General features: G+C 48.4%; 10 protein-coding genes and 1 non-coding gene across 11 annotated transcripts; 4 read left to right on the forward strand and 7 right to left on the reverse strand.

The window, feature by feature from the left end:
* The first annotated feature begins 43 nt into the window (after nt 1–43).
* On the forward strand, nt 44–914 carry DEU56DRAFT_764111 (uncharacterized protein). The gene is made up of 3 exons (XM_041350875.1): nt 44–213; nt 271–613; nt 668–914. The coding sequence occupies exons 1-3, from the start codon at nt 55–57 to the stop codon at nt 841–843; spliced, it is 678 nt and encodes a 225-aa protein (XP_041215797.1). The 5' UTR covers nt 44–54; the 3' UTR covers nt 844–914.
* Nucleotides 915–2733, reverse strand: DEU56DRAFT_875266 (uncharacterized protein). The gene is made up of 7 exons (XM_041355992.1): nt 2449–2733; nt 2312–2392; nt 2202–2262; nt 2053–2147; nt 1934–1987; nt 1813–1878; nt 915–1759 (listed from the first exon to the last, which is right to left on the reverse strand). Exons 1-7 carry the CDS (start codon nt 2486–2488, stop codon nt 1107–1109), a joined length of 1050 nt encoding a protein of 349 aa, XP_041215798.1. The 5' UTR covers nt 2489–2733; the 3' UTR covers nt 915–1106.
* Nucleotide 2734: 1 nt separating this feature from the next.
* On the reverse strand, nt 2735–3443 carry DEU56DRAFT_764114 (DASH complex subunit Dad4). The gene is made up of 3 exons (XM_041350876.1): nt 3332–3443; nt 3226–3270; nt 2735–3167 (listed from the first exon to the last, which is right to left on the reverse strand). The coding sequence occupies exons 1-3, from the start codon at nt 3389–3391 to the stop codon at nt 3057–3059; spliced, it is 216 nt and encodes a 71-aa protein (XP_041215799.1). The 5' UTR covers nt 3392–3443; the 3' UTR covers nt 2735–3056.
* DEU56DRAFT_764119 (uncharacterized protein) lies at nt 3444–5192 on the reverse strand. The gene is made up of 7 exons (XM_041350877.1): nt 5024–5192; nt 4887–4970; nt 4778–4838; nt 4638–4729; nt 4529–4582; nt 4402–4476; nt 3444–4346 (listed from the first exon to the last, which is right to left on the reverse strand). The coding sequence occupies exons 1-7, from the start codon at nt 5061–5063 to the stop codon at nt 3577–3579; spliced, it is 1176 nt and encodes a 391-aa protein (XP_041215800.1). The 5' UTR covers nt 5064–5192; the 3' UTR covers nt 3444–3576.
* A 77-nt stretch (nt 5193–5269) lies between these two features.
* On the reverse strand, nt 5270–8985 carry DEU56DRAFT_764131 (armadillo-type protein). The gene is made up of 12 exons (XM_041350878.1): nt 8963–8985; nt 8822–8901; nt 8728–8773; nt 8412–8553; nt 8259–8362; nt 8146–8207; nt 7085–8086; nt 6713–7031; nt 6121–6650; nt 5956–6059; nt 5758–5909; nt 5270–5709 (listed from the first exon to the last, which is right to left on the reverse strand). Coding segments are annotated over exons 1-12 (2739 nt in total). The 5' UTR covers nt 8964–8985; the 3' UTR covers nt 5270–5512.
* Nucleotides 8986–10450: 1465 nt separating this feature from the next.
* DEU56DRAFT_16018 (uncharacterized protein) lies at nt 10451–11182 on the reverse strand. Its single transcript, XM_041344825.1, has 4 exons — nt 10976–11182; nt 10789–10919; nt 10608–10732; nt 10451–10545 (listed from the first exon to the last, which is right to left on the reverse strand). The coding sequence occupies exons 2-3, from the start codon at nt 10894–10896 to the stop codon at nt 10610–10612; spliced, it is 231 nt and encodes a 76-aa protein (XP_041215802.1). The 5' UTR covers nt 10897–10919; nt 10976–11182; the 3' UTR covers nt 10451–10545; nt 10608–10609.
* Nucleotides 11183–12113: 931 nt separating this feature from the next.
* On the reverse strand, nt 12114–12185 carry DEU56DRAFT_t6. Its single transcript has one exon. It is a non-coding gene; the product is annotated as a tRNA-Glu (tRNA).
* A 1-nt stretch (nt 12186) lies between these two features.
* Nucleotides 12187–14302, forward strand: DEU56DRAFT_764217 (putative argininosuccinate lyase). The gene is made up of 8 exons (XM_041350879.1): nt 12187–12423; nt 12473–12647; nt 12701–12952; nt 12999–13345; nt 13398–13482; nt 13540–13683; nt 13738–13818; nt 13866–14302. The coding sequence occupies exons 1-8, from the start codon at nt 12359–12361 to the stop codon at nt 14109–14111; spliced, it is 1395 nt and encodes a 464-aa protein (XP_041215803.1). The 5' UTR covers nt 12187–12358; the 3' UTR covers nt 14112–14302.
* Nucleotides 14285–16282, forward strand: DEU56DRAFT_845466 (t-SNARE). The gene is made up of 9 exons (XM_041355121.1): nt 14285–14551; nt 14609–14625; nt 14680–14821; nt 14878–15111; nt 15161–15269; nt 15319–15395; nt 15445–15564; nt 15624–15709; nt 15758–16282. Exons 1-9 carry the CDS (start codon nt 14528–14530, stop codon nt 15891–15893), a joined length of 945 nt encoding a protein of 314 aa, XP_041215804.1. The 5' UTR covers nt 14285–14527; the 3' UTR covers nt 15894–16282.
* On the reverse strand, nt 16270–18403 carry DEU56DRAFT_764225 (MFS general substrate transporter). Its single transcript, XM_041350880.1, has 7 exons — nt 18046–18403; nt 17895–17993; nt 17623–17847; nt 17125–17575; nt 16740–17071; nt 16649–16690; nt 16270–16593 (listed from the first exon to the last, which is right to left on the reverse strand). Exons 1-7 carry the CDS (start codon nt 18123–18125, stop codon nt 16338–16340), a joined length of 1485 nt encoding a protein of 494 aa, XP_041215805.1. The 5' UTR covers nt 18126–18403; the 3' UTR covers nt 16270–16337.
* Nucleotides 18404–18471: 68 nt separating this feature from the next.
* Nucleotides 18472–19941, forward strand: DEU56DRAFT_764228 (uncharacterized protein). The gene is made up of 7 exons (XM_041350881.1): nt 18472–18729; nt 18785–18871; nt 18936–18996; nt 19053–19120; nt 19171–19224; nt 19278–19352; nt 19404–19941. Exons 1-7 carry the CDS (start codon nt 18684–18686, stop codon nt 19847–19849), a joined length of 837 nt encoding a protein of 278 aa, XP_041215806.1. The 5' UTR covers nt 18472–18683; the 3' UTR covers nt 19850–19941.

Here is a 19941-nt window from a genome sequence, read left to right on the forward strand (position 1 = left end):
AAAGGTAGAAAACAGACCAGCGGCACAAGTAATTGACAGCAAGCTGCAACCATCATGTCGGGTTCAGGAGAACAACAGCCTCTTCTCGCATATCCCTACGATGAGGACATAATTACGCCCACTGAGCGGCCCAAAAGCACTGTCGGTGTTTGGCGCGAAAACATTTCATGCATTCTAGAGTCCCGGCGCTTTCACACATTCGTTATTGCTTTGGTGAGTAGCCGGTTTTACATATTTCCACTACATTTTGACATGCAGTGCTGCCTGTAGATTGTGATCGATGCTGCATGTGTCCTCGCTGACCTCGGATTCACCGTTTTGTCCGATGGATGCGCCCCCCCAGATGAGGGCCCTGCATGGCTCGAAGTTCTGGCGACTATATCGCTTGCCATAACCACGCTCTTTCTTATTGAAATACCAGTTACCCTCTGGGCTTTTGGAGTTCGCTTCTACACCCCATTCTCAGGTGTTCCTCATGCGGCTTTACATTTGTTTGATGTCGCGATCATCGTCACGACTTTCGTACTCGAATTCGTCCTCAAGGGACGCCAACGTGAGTTGGCTGGACTGCTGATTATTCTTCGTCTATGGCGACTAGTAAAGCTCGTTGGAGGTAATTCTATGTTACACCTCATTTTCTCGTCTTGTCTCATGAGCTTTCCAACAGGCATTGCCGTGGGAGCTGCGGAAATAGAAGAAGAAACAGCAAAGGAACTCGAAGAGACAAAGAGGCAGCTTGAGGGCACCACAACCGCACTTGCGAAGGCTCGTGAGGAGAATCGCAAGCTGCGCGGCCGGGTAGCCTGGTTGGAGACAGGCGGATCCGAGGGAACCGAGTTCTGAGCCGGACGGATTTCTTGGACACTCGGCATCAACTATTCCTGTCACCCCTATCCCTGAAAGTCAAGAACTAAGTATTCTGAACTCAAAATACTACAACTGTATTACGATCGTGGATATATTTAATACAACCGTGGCGATACCCAAGTCCAGATGAAAGCTGAATATGCTAAGGGATACAAATTGGATATGTTGATGAAGCAAGAAGAAAGTTGAGGAAGAAAGGTAAAGTGCAAGGATGTCAATCAAAAACTAGCTCTAAGGGGTCATGAGAGTTCAGCGTGGAGATCAGTAATATTGGCCGCATCCGCGGGTATCCACTCAGATAATCGCGGGCGTGGGATGGGCAGATCAGGATCTACAATCCTCTTCGGAAATATGGTAGGCGTTCGTGGCGTCAAGGTTGACCAGGATGTATTTTTATCCAACTGCAAATCCGTGCAAGTCTCAGCACACTTGAAGTCTTTTGGACCTGATACCTCTCTAGCACGGGCTTTTGGAGGCGGCGAGAGCACTTTTGGAGAGCGGCTGGACGGCGATATACGCTGTGTCGAAAAAGGCTGGTCCACACCACGTCGGGTCTGGAGTTCAAGCTGCTTCGCCCACGCAGGCCGAGTGGAATTGATGGACGGGCAATTGCGGGAAAATAGAATGGGCTTCGAGGGCTCGATCACGCGTCCTTCGACTCTGGAAAGCTTTTCCCAAGTTTCTGAGATGTATTTCGAGATATTACAAGAGCTGCCGCTTTCAGCCCAGGTGGTCGATGAGTTTTCCGACAATGGCCGTGAGGGAAAAGAAACGGCCATCGAATCATCGAGATTGAACCAGGGAACCGCTGTCACAGGCATTTTCCATAGGGCAGGCATGAAAAGAACATGAGTTGCTGCCATTACGCATATCGTAACACAATACGCAAGCACTATTGTTAGCATCATTAGTGCCAGCCAAGAGCCACGAATGACGATGACATACTGATGAACGTAGCTAACCAGCTGATCGGCACAAGCAGTGCTGCAGAAGCGCAGATAGTCCACGTGGCTGAAAGGACAGAGAAAGTCAGCTACGCAACAAACCACCTATCAACCACGCTTACATTGTGACTGACATAACGTTGGGGGACTAGCGGTTGTGGCATAAATGCTGGCAGCTTCAAATTTCAATGATGGGGTTCAGTGTCATAGATCAAAGATGTGACATATAGCAATATCTTACCTAGCTGAAGGATGCCCATCAGTACTGTCCACCCACACTCAAATCTGACATGGGAAGGCCTCGCTTTGGGACATATAACCTCCGCTGAATATGCTCTAATGAGGAAAGTCAGGGGGTCACTGATGTAGGGTCGACAACAAAATACCTACAGCGTGGCAAGAGCGAATATAAAGGCAGAGTTCACAATAAGGAATGCCGCTGCACCAGGCACTGCAACGTGTTAGTCAATGATTATGACCAGCACACTGACCAAACATACCTGGCATCCCAGAAGATGTAGAGGATACAATATTCCACCCTGCAAATATAGTTGCAAGCAAATTGAAATATAGGATGAGGGCTGCCATCAATTGTTATATGGTTGCACTGAGATATTGAGTGACATCGTGTGCTTACTGAAAAATATGGCTCGAATGATGATGAAGGGATTCTGCATTTCGTCGGCTTCAATGGCGTTGTTGGTCGTGAAAGAAAGAGTGACGGTAGGGAAAGTCGTGGACCAGCTGTGGAAAGGTGAAAGAGGAAGCCGAGCGGGGATTAATAAAACCTATGAGTTAGAACACTGTTCGGTCCACCAGAGACAAAGAAGAACGGTCCACTGTGCAGAAGAGTCCATTAAATATCGACCATTGTTCAACGTGGCAATCGCAAGCTGCTGGGAGATCTCAAGGAGAAAAGAACAATAAGAGTGGCATGCAACAATAAGTCCATTGTCCAGATAAGGAAGTTACAGTAACGTAAGTCTGTCTCCTCAAGGACGTAGCGGCCCTGCTGCAGTCTCTATAGCAAGTCTTATTAGCGACTCCGTATAATCGCGTAGTTGAGGGATTGGTGTAAGATCGTTGAGAACATATTGCAATGAGCGCAAGAAGCCAACGCGGACGTCGGACACCAAACACGATACCGCACTACTCGTGATCAACATCGAAAATGCTTTCTAACCAAACGATGAGTCTAGACGGACCTCCGAGTCGTCGGACAATGACCATGGATAGTTCAATAGGTTATGAAGCCTCGTGCAAAGTCGTCGCTGCTAGGTTATACTGCACATTTTTGCGGTATTTCGTCGCCAAATCTGCTGCAATCTTCACAGAAGCATTGGCACGAAGTATTTCCTGCAAATGTAATTTGCCTCTTGATGACCCTGGACATCCATATTGCGATGACACGCACCTCCACACAGTGGTTCAGCTCGAGGATCATCTCCGTGCACGCTGACTGTAAGTTGCGATATGAACATGGCTGATTGGCACCACACATGTATTATAGATGGACTCACAGCGTTCTTGAGAATACGCTCTAGCAAAACAGCCTGTCGTTCGGCATGAGGATTCTCCATGGTTGACTGCAAATTTACTGGTATGTTGTTGTAATATGATGACAGACACCACCAAAAGCGATGCACACTAAATTCAGTTTCCCCTCTGGGCACAACTTTTAAAAACAACAAACAACTATCGATCTGGTATCACATACATATACTCTACTTCCTAACTCGACTTCAGAGTTCACGGTGCCGTCTTATTAATACATAGGACGAGCCAAATAAGGAGCAGAGTGCTGTGTCTCGTCAGCTGATGGCGGACGCACGCGAGGACCAGAAGGCCGTCGAGTGCGGGGATGTGATAATGAATCAGTGGGAAGATTACCAGGGAGTTCCGACGGAACTTGAGCGCTTCCTCTCGGAAACTCGAAAGCGCTCGGTGGTGGTTTCCTCTTTGCCTTAACGGGTTGCTCCATTACATTTGCTCGCGGCCAGTCAAACGGTGATGAAGATGGGGGCGATGGAGATGGAGATGAGAGCGATGCTCGCGTCTGCTGTGCCGGTGTTGATGATTTGACCGAGTTCGAATAGGCTATGGACGTATCAAGTCGAGGTGTCGGTGGAGCACCCGTCTCCGGCGGAATCAAACCACGAATTCTTTGCGAATAGACGAGAGCGGGGGAAGGATATGATACAGTGGGAGCAGGTATAGCTTCAGGTAGGGACAAGGCGGAATCCACAGTCGTCTGTTGCGGCACATATGGGCGATAATGTTCAATCTCGTACTCAGAATCAAGTCCAGCACGATGGCCATAGATCGGATACGGAGCCGGGCGAAGCGATCGAGGTTTATGCGCTTCCGAAGTTCCGCGAACTTTAAAACGAGGAGTGGTCGGCGAGTTTTGAGCACTAGGCAGGCATTGGCGAGTGGTTTCAATGCGGAGATAGCGAACATTGTGATGCCATACGCCTGGATCGATACGTTGTGTCGTAATGGCTGTTACGACTAGAAGAAGCAGATAAAGAAGCACTATAGTACAATGAGTTAATCGGCAAGGTTAGATGAAATAATCTAGAATACTTACATATGATAGTACAAATCCAAGTAAAAGCTAGAAGAACATGGGTCGACGAACAGGCATTGCCATTCGCTAGAGCGGCTAGATACGCACAATCAGCACATTGATCAGCAAAAAGGATAATGAAATCAACCTTGGGCGATGCATTGGGCCTGCGGTGCAATTGCGGTCACGGCGGCCGCACCAGCTGAGGCCAAAAAAAAAATTAGACATTTTATCTTGATACGAATTGAGGGGCGCACCTAATTGCATGAGCCAGATGAGAGCTACCCATACGCACTCGAACCACACCCGCCCAGAGAGTGGATCTGTACAGAGTAAGTCGGCGAAAATGCTGCAGAAAATGTCAGTATTCTGGGAAGGACAGTCACAAGGTACTTGCATTGGAAAGATGAAAGCCAGGCAGAAGGCGCCTAGGAATATGAGATAGGCATCGACTTGCACTGAGGATGGAGCTTAGAGCGAGGTCATAACCAATATGAATGACTTACAAGTCTGACCTCCGTTAGCTTGGACGAGGCTGTGATTCCATACAGCGATACTGCATATAATGGCATTACAGACAACGAAAAGACCTATCGGGCGAAAGATGTGACAAAACGCCCACAGGTGAGAAAACGAGGCATACCGAACAGAATATAACGAGCGAAGAGCAGAGTAGACCTCATTTTCGATATCGACAGAATTTTAGAAGTACATATACGTATTAAAAGGGCCTGAGAGATCAAACCGCTCGGCGGAAGATGAAACGAGCAAGGGGAAGGGAGCTTAGCCACAAGAATCCAGTTCTGTGTAAGAATGGCCGTCTCGCGTTAACTTTGGTCCCATGCTTATGCACCCGAATTACAAAGTCCGCGGCACCGCCGCCCAAACATTCACAAATATCATGCATGGTCTATGAAAAATGCGTTTTGACTTTTATGACAGATGAGGTTTAGAATACAGATGAGTGATTGAGTAATGACAAGGTAAATGAAGTCAGACAGATGGGAGTCCAGAAACAAAGTTAATATACACCGTGACTTCGAGGAAAGCATGTCAAGAGCGAGAGTGTGATCCAGCCGAACATTCGACCGGCGGCCATTAGGACACGGCTGGTGACTTCTTGATTATTCTTCTAAGAGCACAACAAGGGCGGTGGGCGGGAAAAGGTCAAGAAACTATCCGAGTGGGAGGGGAATATTGTCCGGCCTTGCTGAAGGTCTGTCATACTAGGAATATAAGATCGAACTTCTGCAGAGGAATCCCGCTGCAGATGATCTATCATGTCAAAGATTCGCCGGGGCACTACGGACGTGTCGCGCAAAACGTTTTCTAATGCAGAGTGAGCGTTGCAGTGCAAGGTTAAAATCAGAAACATACCAAGTATTGAGCCACTTAAACGGGCAACGCCAATGCGAACACCCACTATGCTATCATTGCTTAACCGCTCGAGAGTGTGCCACCTTGCATCATCCACTAAGATTGATAGCCCACCTGCTGAGGATGCTAAAGCCTGCTGACATGCGACAAACCTGCAGAACAATGTAAAAGGCTGAATGAAGTAGAGGATACACCTACGTCATTCGTCTTCGAAAAATTGGAGAGTTAGCTAGCGAAAGTATATCTTCGTGAATCATGTTGACAGTAGGTCTCCAGACATCTTGCGAGGCTATTCGACAGATCTTCAGAGACGGACAAAGTCCTTGTTAATCAGAACAACGGTGTTGTCAAGCCCCCACGCACCACAGAAATAGCAGTCTCCCTGACGGCGCCAAAATCGTCCTCGAGCGCTTTTTTTAAAAGTGCACGTATGTTGTCAGGTCGTTCAGGTCCGCCAGTGAGGTCAGCGATAATCTTGATGACACCTTCACGCGCTCTCCAATTGCGCAACCAGCCTTCCTCCCATACATTGAGCAGACCTGTGATCACCTCCTCCCTCGCCTTTCCCTCGCCCAAAGCCTCTACGAAGAGAGGGACAGCCTCAATTGCTTTTAATTTAATCTCGTTATCATCTTCAGATCGCATTGCATCCCACCACAAGTTCATCATATCTCGTTGGGCATTGTCTGGTCCGATGATCTTTGCCAGGTCACCCAGACTTGCAGCTAATGTCCGCCGGATCTTAGGCGAGCGGTCCCGCGCGAGCGTGAGGTATAGTCCCCGTAGCTCTCCCCATCGCGCTCGGCCAAGGGTAAGTGCTACTGCGGGAAAGTTGAATGCACACGCAAGCGGACGAGCTGGGTCATCATCAAGTAACTGCACCAGGGCATTCGCTGCACAAAAAAGAAAGTATTCATTAATTACCACACATGGTGAATGAATGACCGCTGCGTACCTGACAGTTGCTGTAACGGCGATTGTCGATAACGTTCTCGAACTAGAAAGTTACTATCCATGCCGAGGAACAAACGTAGTAGATCATCGGGCGGTCCGCCGTCAACACCATGGAAGGTGTAGACAACTTCCCCTAGAGCCTCCAGGACCCCAGTGCGGACTGGAGCAGAATCGTCTCGTGACAGAGGAAGAATGGTAGAGACGGCGACTGATCGCCTTAAGCCTGGCGGCAAACGTGACAAAAGTGCTGGAAGAGCAAAAAGGGAGGAGTGCCTCACGTGCCATGCGGGATCGACACGTAGAGATTCAAACAACGGAAGCTACAGGGACCACTAGTAAGAACTTGTAAGTTTTTTGAGTGCAGCGTACTCACAAGCGAGCCAAGGATAAGCTCATCGGGAACGACTTTTGCAAGAGCACCCAACGCGAAGGACGCCTCTCTTCTGACCCAGTGGACGGGATCTTTCCCGACTCGCTCAACTTCTCTTACGAAAGCATGTTGAGTCTCGGCCCTCAATGATCCTGCATGGGAAAAAGCTATGATTATCACGATGAAGTTGGTATCATACGCACCCCCAGCAACTACGGCAGCAATGAGACTCATGCTTGATAGTCGTCCAACAGCGGCTTGTTCCCCAGGGTCCATGTCTTGTGCCTCATCCAGTCCGTCCATATCTGAATGTGCAGAATCAGAATAGGTCGTAATGCCAGGCATCGAGTCGCGCTCCCAGGATCCCTCGGTAGTTTCCATTGGGCTGTGCTGATTGGCATCCTCCAGATGAAGAGATAATATAGTCGTGGGTGATGTGTCCATTCCAATAACTTCGGCTTCATGATATGGCGGGGGAACACCGACTGGTGGACTAGGGAGGTTGGCACCGGGCGGTGGGATGACCGCTGTCACAGGAATGCGTATGGTTGAAGACAATGGTGTTTGCGTGCTTGGAAAATAAGGATTGACAGAACCGTTGCTTGGTATAGGATGATCTGGTTGAGGAATCTCTAGCGCTGGCGTATACCATACTTCGTCCGCGTCATTTTCATCTTCACCTGATTCAAGGCGTCCCATTCCTATCACAAGTTGCTGAATAACCTCTTCTTCGAACAGGATCCTTTCGTGTCCTCCGAATAATCCGTAAGATAGGTCATCGGGGTTCTTGTCTCCGAGATCATCGGCCCTATGTGTTCTTGCGAGTAATTCAACAATGGCAAGTCTCGCGGAGCCGCTGACAACGCCGTTTGAGCTGAGGAGAAGTGTTGCTAAAATAGGAGTGAAAGCCTGGACTGAGATTAACGTGACCTGATCGTCAGACTGAATGTGAGGAGGAAAATCGGCATTAGACGGGCCACTCGGCTCCTCGACCAAGCGACAATGCTAGATATGCAACGAGTTCAATGTCACATGGTCAAAAGTGATGATGAGGTAAAACAGACCGTTAAAAACCACCACATGATGGAAACAAGCTCCGCTGATAGAGCCTCTTTCACTGCCTCGTCTAGAAATATCATTAAAGCCGGGGAAGCGCGGAAGCGGGGGAGAAACCCACCTTCATCGACAGACAAACTGGGGAGGAGAGGTAATACATACTCGACAGCCTCTATAGGCGAAACCTGCGCTAGGAAGGCTGGTAGAGCATGTGAAATAAATACCCTGTGGGGCACTGAGCTGATTTGAAGTGGTACTATTACACAAGGCCCACCTGTGATGCGCGGATCTACTACGAGAAAAAAGGTATATTTTTTCAAGGGTACTTAAACCCTCGTCATCGAGGGTGAAATCTAATGCAAAGTCAGGGGAGGAAAGGGCCTCGGGCGGTGGTATTGTTTCGATTTCAACAGATGCTATGGAAGGAAGATTGATGAGTGGGGGTGATGGCGGCCTGGAAGTTACAAAGATAGGAAGCGGGGGAGGATCTGGTGGTGGATCTTCGCCTTGGGGAGAGGTGACAGGTGTGGAAGGAGCGGTATGGAAGGAAAGCGTGGGCGATAGCGGAGGGGAGTCAAGAGGATTCTCACCCGGAGAAGGTGAAATAATAAGTGGAAGTGCGAAGGCGCCCAGCACCTGTGGATGAGTTAGATGTATAGCAGAAAGAGAAAACGTTGTCCTTGCAGGTGCCGATGGACGTTGATGAGGCTCCGGGATGGGTTCGTCTGAAGGAGGGTTGCTGTGTTGAATATCGACGAGAGACACTACATTACCCATGTTGGTGTAAGGTACATTGAGGATATAGAAAAAGAGATGGGGACGGACTTTGGAAGAGGCGTTGCTATAAGGCCCTTTGGAGAAGGACCGCGGGGAATGAAGTGAGGGGGACACGAGGACAAGGGGCTGACCAGTAAAAGAGCGAATTAAGAAATGACGCAAGGCCACAATGCAGCAAGTGAATCTGGTTAGTTTAGCACGCAAGTTCATTATAAAATAATACAAACGCATTACTGAATAAAGTATAGCTAGCTGCAGATGAGATTACACCTTGAACGGTGAAATTTTCAATTAAGCAGCAGCAGCAGCAGCAGCAACGGCAGCGGGAGCCTGAGCCTAATGAGTTTGCCCGTTGGTTTGAGAAGGTAGGTACCGGGACAGGAGGCGAAGAAAGGAAAAAGGTTATGATGAGAGAACCCGAAAAAGAACAAGGAAGGACATGACCGGGACAAGATTCAACTTGTAATTGACACCGCGGAAAATGTTTATCATGATGTCATTCCCTTTAAGGCACAAAATGACGTCATAATACATTCCCCCGTATTCGACTCCCTTCCTTCCTCACGCTCTCCGAATTCCGCCACGCCTATAACGCACCCAACGTCTAGGTCCCCGCTATCCGCAGTCGTCAACTACGCGCACAAGGGTACAGCGCTATCCAATTCTCTCATATATACGCTACGGCGTCAATTCACATCACACCCGGTAAACCCGTCGTATTTATGATCGAGGTTAGGGTATCATCATTTAAAACTTCGAATCTGGGCCGCCTTGGCGCAGTGATTGAGTTCGGAGCATGGTAAACAGGTAAACAGGACGCACCTTTCATGACACCGAGGGGAGTCACTCACAACAACCGAGGGCAGTCAATCTAAATATCGGTCAGACTCGTCGTATGAAAGGGTTTGGATGCCGTGTGCAGTGACGCAATCATGAACTTGAAGAGTTTATTATAGACTTGCCCTCCTGTGTGTACCGTGTTGATTAGCTCCGAGGTAAGTGATGACACATTCTGCGGCAAGTGCAACACAGTAAAGTGCATAGGGCAACCTAGGGCAACATGCATGAAGATCGCGCAATCGACGGTCCGCTAGCGGCTAAACCGGTTGTTGAAGCAGTGGTAACCAAAATATTGTCTCAAATCTAGATCATATCTGACCTGTCGCTTAATTCATCATGCGGTCAGAGAGGTGCCAACGGAAGGCCACTGAACTTATCGTTATCGACTCCCCGTGAAACCAGCTACCCACACAAATCTTTCGAATCGCCCATTGCTTGCTGCGATCGTCCATTCGGGTAGGAAATCGGATAAGGATTCAACGGGCCACGACTCTTCATCATGTCGAACAAATACATATGTGAAAGAAGATAACTCCAAAAGATTCCTAGGCAAAAAGTCCGAAATAATCCCCGTCCAGCCGAGTGATGCAAACATACATGTCTCGTTGTCAAAGTAAGTGAAAATTCTATTACAAACCATGTTACAAGCAGTACAACCCACAACAGATCGAGCGTCCTATAGCTGGTGGAGAAGGTGACTGGAGGTATCACTAGTGTGGGAAGGGATGATTGGATGGAACGCAATAGATAGAAGATCCAAAGTAAAATAAAATAGTGGGACGTGGGACATGCTGATAATGCAGAGGCCAGTAAATCAGAAATCAGAACCGTCGGCACCTAGAGAGGGGGGTACCATCATGCAGTAGCCATCTTCGATGCTACAGTCCGTTCGCTCTCTAGCTTCGCCTTGTTACGCTCGAACGCTTGCTGCCGGCAATCCTCCAGGTTATTGCAATTGTGATGTTCAGGCAGGCGATGCTGAAAGGGTGGCAAATATTAAATGGCACGACGTAATGAATGGACCATCTACTCACAGCTCCACAGAAGTCTGCCCTGCAATGTGGGCACTGGCCTACTATGCGAAGAGCTGCAGAATTGCAAGGAGTCTCAGACTGGAATTGACAACGCTTCTTGGCAGGCATGATGGTGGCGAGTGAGTGAAAACCTGCGAATGATATCGGCTATGAGTTCCAGATCAAATTAAAAAGGGGGGAGACGTACTGTGAAGGGTGGAGGGATAGTCGAATACGCAACGGTGGTGGTGGCAGGAGGGGAAAGGGAGCTGGAGGTGTGTCGATCTTATAAGGCGCACAGCTTCGACGACGCGTCAGCCATGTAACTGCTAAGCCCACCAAAAATAGCCGCCAGCACGTGGCATAAAGGTAAGGGCAAGTATACTGCGGGAGTCCGAATCGGCGACTTCACTCAAGCGATCCAGTACATAACAACACGAAAGGAGCTTGCTGCGAGCCACCAGTAGTAGCAAGAGAGTGAAGGAACCCAAGTATTCTCGTGCTCAGCCGCATCAGACGGTTCATCAAACCGTGGCAAGCGGATGTCACGGGTGTTTCAAGTAAGCGTTAAACTGACTCAGAACTTGGCAAGGAACCACATGTTTGCTTCACGTTCTTGCTTCACGTTCTTGCAGGCATGGCACTCTACCCTACGCATGCGTTATGGCCACGGGGCAGCTGACTGTCATCGTCATCAAAAAATTGACAGTCAATGAAGTGTCCATTTGTTCGAGGAGATTGAGTTTCCCCTAGATCTCGGAGCGCTCGCACAACTGCTATCACATGAGATCCCTCGGAAGCGGTTATACGACTGGTAGTAGCCCGTCTCAAGAACATCTGATTATTGACGCAAATGCAGTAAACACCCTTTCGGAGATAGATGCGAATCCAATGCGAGGAATATTAACTACATACCAGATTATCGAGATGCATGCCTACGCTCATATTACCAGTCGAATACACCTTGGCACTGGCATGAGAATACGTTAACGTTGGAATGCCCATAATATCTTCACGAGAAATTGACAACTGCCAAACGATGTCGGCCGCCGTGCCACTGGAGTCCCAGTGACTTCGTTGAATTTGATCGAGTAGAGCCTATGCACGGTGTTAGTCGGGAGCCAATCGGGCTGGTGGAAGAGAACACTAACCAGAACATTAAAACATTAGACATGCCCCATGATGTGCTTTCAACAGTGGCCGCCTCTGAGATGACAAGCTGTGCTCCGAGGCCGATTCTTCTCCTGCTGGACTCTGTGGGAGTTTTGGGAAGGTGAAATTTGCAAGCTTGAGCTGGGCGTGGTGCAACTCGTGGAACTGAACGAAGGCGTATGGGCAAAAAGTTATTCGGATACCGGGAGTCGAACCCGGGGCCGCTGTGTGAAAGACAGCAATGTTAACCGTTACACCATATCCGATGTGTCAAGTCATCCACCGTTGCACCAATGACCTAGCCTCGTGACGGCGCGGGGACACGCCAAGGAACAAGTCGCCCACAGCTGTGAGAGGAACGACGTCGAGTCTCGACTTTCGGCTATAAAAAGGTCTGCCTAGGGGAGATTGTCCTTCTCTGACTCACCGTCGACACACGATGACCGAGCAACCCACAAAACAAAAGCTATGGGGCGGGAGGTTTACGGGCACAACGGATCCTCTGTACGCATATGACTCACAATGTAGCACTGATATTCTGATGGTCTTGAAGGATGCACGCGTTTAATCAGTCACTCAAGTATGATCAAAGGATGCATGCTGCCGATATTCGTGGATCTATTGCCTATGCAAAAGCTCTCCGACGCGTTGGTCTTCTTACGGAGGAAGAGGAGGTCAAAATGACCCAAGGCTTAGATGCTGTCGGTCGAGAATGGGCAACTGGTCAAGTACGTAACTCGTTCACGACTGTTTATCCAATAACCATTCATTTGTGTCACAGTTTCAGCCTGCCCCTGATGATGAGGACATTCACACTGCAAACGAACGCAGACTAAGCGAGCTGATTGGCCCACTCGGCGGAAAACTTCATACTGGTCGGTCTCGCAATGATCAAGTGGCTACCGACATGCGCCTTTGGCTTCTCGGTGAAGTGGATGATATTCAATCCAGTCTCAAAGGTCTCGTGCGCATCATGGTAGAGCGTGCAGACAAGGAAAGAGATATTCTCCTCCCTGGATATACCCATCTCCAAGTAGGTACACACTTCTCATAAAAGTGGGCCGCTCACGGCGAGGCAGCGAGGACAACCCATTCGGTGGTCACACTTCCTGTTGTCGCACGCTTTTTCGTTCCGCAACGATCTTGAGCGACTTCAGCAACTTATCCCCCGTATTTCCGTGCTTCCGCTCGGAAGTGGTGCCCTGGCTGGCAACCCATTCTTGATCGATCGCGAATTTCTTGCTAAAGAGCTGGGGTTCGCTTCACTTGCTGAAAACAGCATGTGGGGTGTCGGTGATCGCGACTTTATTGTCGAATTTTTGATGTGGTCAAGTCTTACCATGACTCACATGAGCCGTCTGGCTGAGGATTTGATCATATATTCCACTGCCGAGTTTGGCTTTGTCACTCTCAGCGATGCATACAGGTATGGTTTTGCACGGACAGCAGTCTGAGGCGCGGTCTCACCTTTCCTTTAGCACCGGCTCGAGCATGATGCCCCAGAAGAAGAACCCAGACTCTCTTGAATTATTGCGAGGAAAGTCTGGGCGCATCTTTGGTGATGTACGTCATGTGGTAGTGTGGTGCCATTAATTTCCACGAGCGCAAACCTTTTTCTAGATGGCAGGATTCATGATGACGCTGAAGGGTTTACCGTCGACATACAATAAGGATCTTCAGGAAGACAAAGAACCACTATTTGACACTGTCGACAACATCTCTGCATCTCTCAAGATCGCAGAAGGTGTCATAGCGACCATGGAGGTTTGTCTGATTTCGTTGTTCCTATGGCACTCAATGACATGGTGGCCAAAATAGGTTCATGGCGAAAAGATGCAACAAGCACTGACTATGGATGTCCTCGCTACCGACCTTGCTGATTATCTCGTCCGGAAAGGGGTTCGTTTTCTTTGGCTCACCGTTATAGGTTGTTGACGACTGCGTAGGTACCCTTCCGTGAGACGCACCACGTTTCTGGCCGCGCCGTCGCTTTGGCCGAGGCTAGAAAATGCCAGTTGAATGGATTGTCTGTTGAGGACTACAAAAGTCTGCACGAAAAGTTCTCTGACGATGTGGTCGAGGTCTTTGACTTCGAAGCCAGCGTTGAGAGAAGGTCGTCTATTGGAGGACCAAGCCGCAAGACGCTGGACAGGCAAATCGCGGTCTTGCGAGCGGCGCTCAGCCAAAAATAGTAGTGATACTACTTACTTCGAAATGTGTTTGGTCACCGTGCGATCACCGTGGCTTCAATAAATAATGTACATGATACTTCAATGCTTCATACAAAAGTCCTTGCAACTCATAGGCCCTGATAAGACAAATGGCGACGTTGAACCTGTGCTCTAGGGGAGCGCCAAGTATCCCTAGTACTGCAATTGCGGCCCTTTTAGACTATTGGTATATATGTTTGCTGCGATTTGTGGCTGTACTCCCTTGGTCGCGCTTCGTTCCAACCACTCATCTTTCCTCCAGTAAGCAGTAGTCGGGACACTGCAGTCTAACGCGTCCATCTACGCACACATATATATTATACGCAGCTCGAAATTCACCTCATCTTTAGTTTTCCAACACTCCTCCGTGTTCTTTCAACACTTCTTGACGACATACAATGGATAGGTTAGCGGCAATGAGAGTGCGTTTGTCCCTTTTTCAAATAAAGAATGGGTAGTTGATGCTTTTTGCATTACAGTCCCAGCAACAGGGCGGGTGAGTTCGCCTGTCACTCCAAACCCACGACGGGTCATTCTAACTTCACGACAGTAATTCATACGGCTCTGGTTACCAAAGACAACAAAATCCATATGCCAGGCAAGACGACCATGGGTACGAGATGGCTGACGTGAGGGACAGCTCAACAAACCTGAATGCAGGAGGCGACAGTATGTCAGATTTTTATTCCGAGGTAGGCGCTTCTCCTTATAGCGGGGGCCCGCCAAATTAAATGTGTCCGCAAACTAGATTTCATCAATTCAAGACACCATCAAGACTTTCAACGCCAACGTTTCTCGCATTGACGAGTTGCACTCTCGTTCACTGAACAACACAGATGATGCCGCGATGCAACGCAATGCCTCTCAGCTACAAGAGCTCGTGGAGGATACCAGCGCCCTGAGTGCAACACTCAAGCGTCGTGTAAAGGACTTGGAGAGGCAGGGAGGCAGTGGGCGTGACGGCCAGATTCGCAAACAACAAGTGTGCCGCTCTTTACAGTGTCAGAGGTGTGAACTAAATTAGCTCCTAGACTGCTCTCGTCAAGTCCAAGTTCATTGATGCCATCCAGTCCTACCAGACTGTTGAGCAGCAGTACCGCCAAAAGTACAAGCAGCGAATGGAGAGACAGTTCAAGATTGGTGGGATGAATGCATCATTTCTTGTCCATCACTCATGGTCATCCCACAGTTAACCCGGACGCTACCCCTGAAGAAGTTCGGGCCGTCGTGAACGACGAAAACGGGGGGCAAATATTCAGCCAAGCTGTAGGTGTCTTGATTTATTCCTTCAAACAGAATCTCATCCATATACTAGTTGATGAACTCCAACCGATACGGTGAATCAAGGGCAGCATACCGGGAAGTACAAGAGCGACACCAAGATATTAAGCGTATCGAGCAAACCATTTCAGAGCTTGCTCAGCTCTTCAACGATGTGCGTTTCAGAATGCTTAGCCAAGTTAGCTGTTGATGTTCACCTTCAAATTTTTTCAGATGAGCATGTTGGTAGAACAGCAAGACGAAACTATCAACACGATTCAAGCATCAGCAGAAGTGGTCGAGAAAGACACGGAAGCCGGGTAAATGTTTCCCTTGAAATAGTCACGCAGTTCTAAACATTTCTGCAGCCTCCAGCATACAGGAAAAGCTGTCAACTCTGCTCGCTCAGCCCGCAAAAAGCGATGGATTTGCTTCTTCCTCGTACTCCTCATCATCATAATCATTGCCATTATCGTGGTGGTGGTCGTCAAGGGCAATAAATAGTACCAAGTAAACGTCTGTTTGTGATTCATCTGCGCCTTGTTATCTCATGCTTATTCCACCACCTTACTTAATAACCTAACTGGTTGCTCACGCTCTTTTTTTTACTACATCTATCTCTTCTATCAGTTTATTGGACATTGGGTTCACCCTGTGGTTTTTATTATAACAGTTTTGACATAGACATTTTGAAAGGCAGACCATTAGCTCTACTGACCCCTAGACATAAGTGGGGCCTCAGGTCTTATTATCACGAATGCGACACGCAAAAGTCCAACACGCTATCTTGACGGGACTGGTTCTCCTTCACTCAGGGAAGGCTAGCTATGAGGTCTTGTCACATACCATAATAGCAAACTAGTGACACGTTGGACAACTTGGACGTTGTGGACACATGCCAAAAGACCTGCACAATATCTATATTGCCAACACATACATTAACGCGGACTACACTTGGTCTCTCCAACTGCGCCAGAGGTATCCAGTGACACCGCACGCAGCGAATGCAATCGCAGTATACCACGAAAAGGTCGTACTCCAGCACTCGATGCCTTTACAAACCGCGCCGTCACTTGAGTGGCTGGCGGCATTGAAGGCATAAAAGTATGAGAATGCCGGCGTTCCGAGGAAAGGAGCGTATGTGAGAATGCCGAAGTTGCGCCCGAGGTTTTCTATACCCCACGCAGACGACACCAGACTCGGTCTACAGAACAAGGTCAACCGGAAGATATCAGAAAAAAGGAACTAACAGAACATACAAAATTGTGAAAGTTGAACCGTAAGCGACCCCGGCGCCGATACTAATGACGTGATGAGAGCGATAATCAGGTTCAAGGCGCTGTCACTGACCTAAGAGCCCACAAGTCTACTTGCGACCTGACGCCGAGTACCATCCACGAATAGGTTAATGCAAGCACCAGTATCGAGAAGAAGAGAAATGCCACACGGCTGACGTGGCGTTTGCGTGGAATACTTTGGGCATCGGATGGTGGGTGTGATGCAATGGGAGACACAAAGTCTGCCAAAGGTCCGACAACCAGACGAGAGAGCGTGTTGGCAACAGAGAGGAAGCGGACTTGCGTTGCAGTTGCTACATCAGTAGATGGATCCATGATTGCGCTTGAAGTTTGTGATGCAAGAGAAAGGACAATTGTGCCAATGTTGGATATGACCATTTCGCTCTTGCCAAGTTCCAAAATCAGATCTATTCAGTGATATGAGAGGGTAAACTCACAGAACCTAGGATTACGAACAAGACGAACGCCAGAGCCCAGAAATAATGGTCTTTGGCAAGGTCAACTGCCGAACCACCCTTGACGGGTGAAGCAGCAACGATGCGAGTCTCGACTTCAGCAGCACCATTACGCTTTCCCTGGAGAAGAGCTGTTTGTTCGTCGACGTGAACCGACCCTTCTGGATCCTCCAAGACAGCACTTGGAGGATCTTCGGGGAGAGGTATAATATGGAGAGTGAAAGCACCGAATAAATGAACGGCTCCGCAAAAAAGGGCAAGGAACCGTAAGAAGCGGGTGACATCAAGACCTTCGTCGGGATGCGAGAAGAACCTTGAGGCCAATATTGATATGAACATCGGCGATAAACCAAACAAGGTGATGCTCGTTCCAGATGCTATGCCGATAAAACCGGGAAAGTTCTTACAGGCAGCAAATAAGGAAGAGAAATATCTAGACCATGATAAGTAACAGGTACCCCAAGAAACCGGGCAACTAACGAGAAGGCAGTTCCGAGTCCCGCGATAAAGAAGTAGACGGTGAGATGATGGAATGAAGATGCAGAAGGTAGAACAATATCATCTGGTGTGTTAGCAATTTCGTTCGCAAATAATCCAAAGCCTGTGAAGAATAGGCAACTAGCGAAGATGGAACAGGCCCAAGGACCATATTTGTCGACGACCTTGCCTATCATAGCTGCAAAGGGATATTGGCCCATCATGCCGCTGGAAAGGCGATCAGCCATCATTGTTGTGTGCTGAAAGATGCTTACGCCAAGGCTATGGTGGTCAGTTGAGGTTGAGTCAACTTCAAGTGATCGACCAAAGCAGGTGACATGAGGGAAAAGGTGAAAACACCTCCACCACAAAGCCTATAATGAGATAAATTAGTTTTGAGAATGGACACGCGAAGGTATGACAGACGCATTGGCAGCAATGGACACGCAAGCGAGAGCGAGCCGAGCGCGACGCAGGTGGGTAGGTTGAGACTGAGACTGTGTCATGGCATATACTTATAGGTGTATGGTGTTCCGTTGCATGAAATGTGTTTGTTTGAAGACAAGCAGATGCCAGTGAATGGTGGTACTCCAAGAGTGCCTAGTTTAGCAGCTGGAGTTGGTGTGGGGAAAACAGCCTTTCGGGAGATCCCATGCTGTACGCATCAGCCTACTGCTTGACCTTAAGCTTCATCGATGGCGTCCAGCTAGTACTAGATGTATATATAGGTTCTAGTTAAGCTAGCATCCTCGAGCTCGAGGTACTACCGTACGTGATGTACACGATGTGCAAATAAGGAACAACATGTGAACAAAAGAAAGTACAAGCGTTGAATGAACTTCCTTACGACCCTGCTTCCAAAGTTCCACACCTTTTTGTTCACTGTTTTTCTTATATTCTCCAATGCAAGAATTACCTACTCCCGTGCTTTCTACCTCGAGTCGCCTCTGGAGGTGCTCTCGACTGTCCTTTCATCCGTCTCAACATCTGTACTTGACATCCACAACTCCTTTCACTTCTCATCCTGCATTATTTCATCGGCTACAACAAGCATTGTATCGAACATGGAATCTTTTCCTGTATTTTTCAAGGTTCGCGCTGTAACTTTCAGTGCGTGCTACTTCATTCGATCACTCCGTGAATGTCTGATCACCAGTTTGACTAGCCTGTATCATACTCATTAGCTTTCTATGGATTGTACTTCTCTCAGTCCAGGTTTACGCCCGTTGGGATATATCTGATCTCTGCAGTCGTGAGCTATTCAATCACAGTCATCCCGTTCAATTGTGTGCTCATATGAGATCCTCGTTAATCAGGATCGTTAACGGCTGTCTTCCTCTTGACCAATGTAATAACAATCCTAATTTTACCTTTCCTGTGCGTCAATTTTGATATTGACCACACTGGTGTGCTTGACAAATATTCCATTGCAGGTTGCTACTGGACTTCCGAGTGTGGCTAGATGCCGCTCGAATACTATTACTTGCAATTGCTCAAATAGGTGAGGTTTTTGTAACCGGTCGTGTGACATCCCTCACAATGTGTTTCCAGCATCTGCTGTCGCATTCACTTACTGGAATCCTCAAATACAATGTCCAAATCAAAGTACGTCTGGTAAAGCTGCACCCAGATGTACACTGTTCTAAATTTGACTTCAGCTGCCGATCAGCAAGGTGTCTGCAAGTTGATCAATATCTACACCCTCATGGGCTGTTGGATAATTCCTGCCATACGTCAGTTGCGAACATATTTTTCATCGACACAGCCGCTTACAGCCCAAGCAGTGGTTCTATATTCCAGCTACTTTGCTGCTATGATTTACCGCCAGTCGAGGATACCCGTGGTGGTTGAGTCACGCGAAAAAGTCTTAACGGATACAGGGTCACCTATCGTGGTAGACCCAGAAATGGCGCTTGCCTCGCCCCACCTTCCTGCTCTCAATATTCGGGCTTCGATATCACCCCGTTGCACTTTGTCATCTGACTCCTTGCCATTCTCACGTCCGGAGGCAAATTTTGCATCTCCACTCACGATCACTGCCTTGCCGCGCCGTGCCTCTCGTGATCCGCATTCGGTTGTCTTGCAACCAGAAGTATCAGATAAACGGAATTCGCAGTCTCAACGACACGTGTCTCTCGCACCGTCATTTGCTGACTCCGTTGTACAGATTGACAGTACCAATCGCAAGTCAGGACGATTGTCAAAACCTCTACCACCCTGGTGTATATAACTATCATTATTATAGTCCACTTAGATTCAACGTCCTAATGTACCAATCTATTGAATAAAATTGCAAAGCCCTATGGCGCTAAGTTGACAAGC

This window comes from Suillus clintonianus (assembly GCF_016758775.1).
Source record: "Suillus clintonianus strain FC179 chromosome Unknown DEU56scaffold_1, whole genome shotgun sequence".
NCBI classification, from domain to species: domain Eukaryota; kingdom Fungi; phylum Basidiomycota; class Agaricomycetes; order Boletales; family Suillaceae; genus Suillus; species Suillus clintonianus.

Bases quoted from the DNA above. Each gene is read 5' to 3' on its own strand.
- DEU56DRAFT_764114 (XM_041350876.1), bottom strand. From the start codon at position 3,391: ATGGAGAATCCTCATGCCGAACGACAGGCTGTTTTGCTAGAGCGTATT. The intron at 3,271-3,331 runs GTGAGTCCATCT...CGCAACTTACAG, and splicing joins AGCGTATTCTCAAGAACGCT to TCAGCGTGCACGGAGATGAT. The intron at 3,168-3,225 runs GTGCGTGTCATC...TTACATTTGCAG, and splicing joins AGCTGAACCACTGTGTGGAG to GAAATACTTCGTGCCAATGC.
- DEU56DRAFT_845466 (XM_041355121.1), top strand. From the start codon at position 14,528: ATGGATAGGTTAGCGGCAATGAGA. The intron at 14,822-14,877 runs GTAGGCGCTTCT...TCCGCAAACTAG, and splicing joins TGTCAGATTTTTATTCCGAG to ATTTCATCAATTCAAGACAC. The intron at 15,710-15,757 runs GTAAATGTTTCC...ACATTTCTGCAG, and splicing joins GAGAAAGACACGGAAGCCGG to CCTCCAGCATACAGGAAAAG.
- DEU56DRAFT_16018 (XM_041344825.1), bottom strand. From the start codon at position 10,896: ATGCCTGCCAAGAAGCGTTGTCAATTCCAGTCTGAGACTCCTTGCAAT. The intron at 10,733-10,788 runs GTGAGTAGATGG...CCACCCTTTCAG, and splicing joins GGGCAGACTTCTGTGGAGCT to CATCGCCTGCCTGAACATCA.
- DEU56DRAFT_764131 (XM_041350878.1), bottom strand. The intron at 8,554-8,727 runs GTGAGAATCCTC...TTCCTTCCATAG, and splicing joins TATTATTTCACCTTCTCCGG to CATCTGTTGAAATCGAAACA. The intron at 8,208-8,258 runs GTGGGTTTCTCC...TGATATTTCTAG, and splicing joins CAGTTTGTCTGTCGATGAAG to ACGAGGCAGTGAAAGAGGCT.
- DEU56DRAFT_875266 (XM_041355992.1), bottom strand. From the start codon at position 2,488: ATGCAGAATCCCTTCATCATCATTCGAGCCATATTTTTCA. The intron at 2,393-2,448 runs GTAAGCACACGA...AATTGATGGCAG, and splicing joins CATTCGAGCCATATTTTTCA to CCCTCATCCTATATTTCAAT. The intron at 2,148-2,201 runs GTAGGTATTTTG...TTTCCTCATTAG, and splicing joins ATATTCGCTCTTGCCACGCT to AGCATATTCAGCGGAGGTTA.
- DEU56DRAFT_764228 (XM_041350881.1), top strand. From the start codon at position 18,684: ATGGAATCTTTTCCTGTATTTTTCAAGGTTCGCGCTGTAACTTTCA. The intron at 18,730-18,784 runs GTGCGTGCTACT...CAGTTTGACTAG, and splicing joins GGTTCGCGCTGTAACTTTCA to CCTGTATCATACTCATTAGC. The intron at 19,121-19,170 runs GTGAGGTTTTTG...ATGTGTTTCCAG, and splicing joins ACTTGCAATTGCTCAAATAG to CATCTGCTGTCGCATTCACT.
- DEU56DRAFT_764217 (XM_041350879.1), top strand. From the start codon at position 12,359: ATGACCGAGCAACCCACAAAACAAAAGCTATGGGGCGGGAGGTTTACG. The intron at 13,346-13,397 runs GTATGGTTTTGC...CCTTTCCTTTAG, and splicing joins ACTCTCAGCGATGCATACAG to CACCGGCTCGAGCATGATGC. The intron at 13,819-13,865 runs GTTCGTTTTCTT...ACGACTGCGTAG, and splicing joins ATTATCTCGTCCGGAAAGGG to GTACCCTTCCGTGAGACGCA.
- DEU56DRAFT_764119 (XM_041350877.1), bottom strand. From the start codon at position 5,063: ATGAGGTCTACTCTGCTCTTCGCTCGTTATATTCTGTTCG. The intron at 4,839-4,886 runs GTAAGTCATTCA...CTCCATCCTCAG, and splicing joins AGCTAACGGAGGTCAGACTT to TGCAAGTCGATGCCTATCTC. The intron at 4,583-4,637 runs GTGCGCCCCTCA...TTTTGGCCTCAG, and splicing joins CATCTGGCTCATGCAATTAG to CTGGTGCGGCCGCCGTGACC.
- DEU56DRAFT_764225 (XM_041350880.1), bottom strand. From the start codon at position 18,125: ATGACACAGTCTCAGTCTCAACCTACCCACCTGCGTCGCGCTCGGCTC. The intron at 17,848-17,894 runs GTAAGCATCTTT...TCGCCTTTCCAG, and splicing joins CTGACCACCATAGCCTTGGC to CGGCATGATGGGCCAATATC. The intron at 16,594-16,648 runs GTATGTTCTGTT...CTTGTTCTGTAG, and splicing joins GGTTCAACTTTCACAATTTT to ACCGAGTCTGGTGTCGTCTG.
- DEU56DRAFT_764111 (XM_041350875.1), top strand. From the start codon at position 55: ATGTCGGGTTCAGGAGAACAACAGCCTCTTCTCGCATATCCCTACGAT. The intron at 214-270 runs GTGAGTAGCCGG...TGCTGCCTGTAG, and splicing joins ACACATTCGTTATTGCTTTG to ATTGTGATCGATGCTGCATG. The intron at 614-667 runs GTAATTCTATGT...GCTTTCCAACAG, and splicing joins ACTAGTAAAGCTCGTTGGAG to GCATTGCCGTGGGAGCTGCG.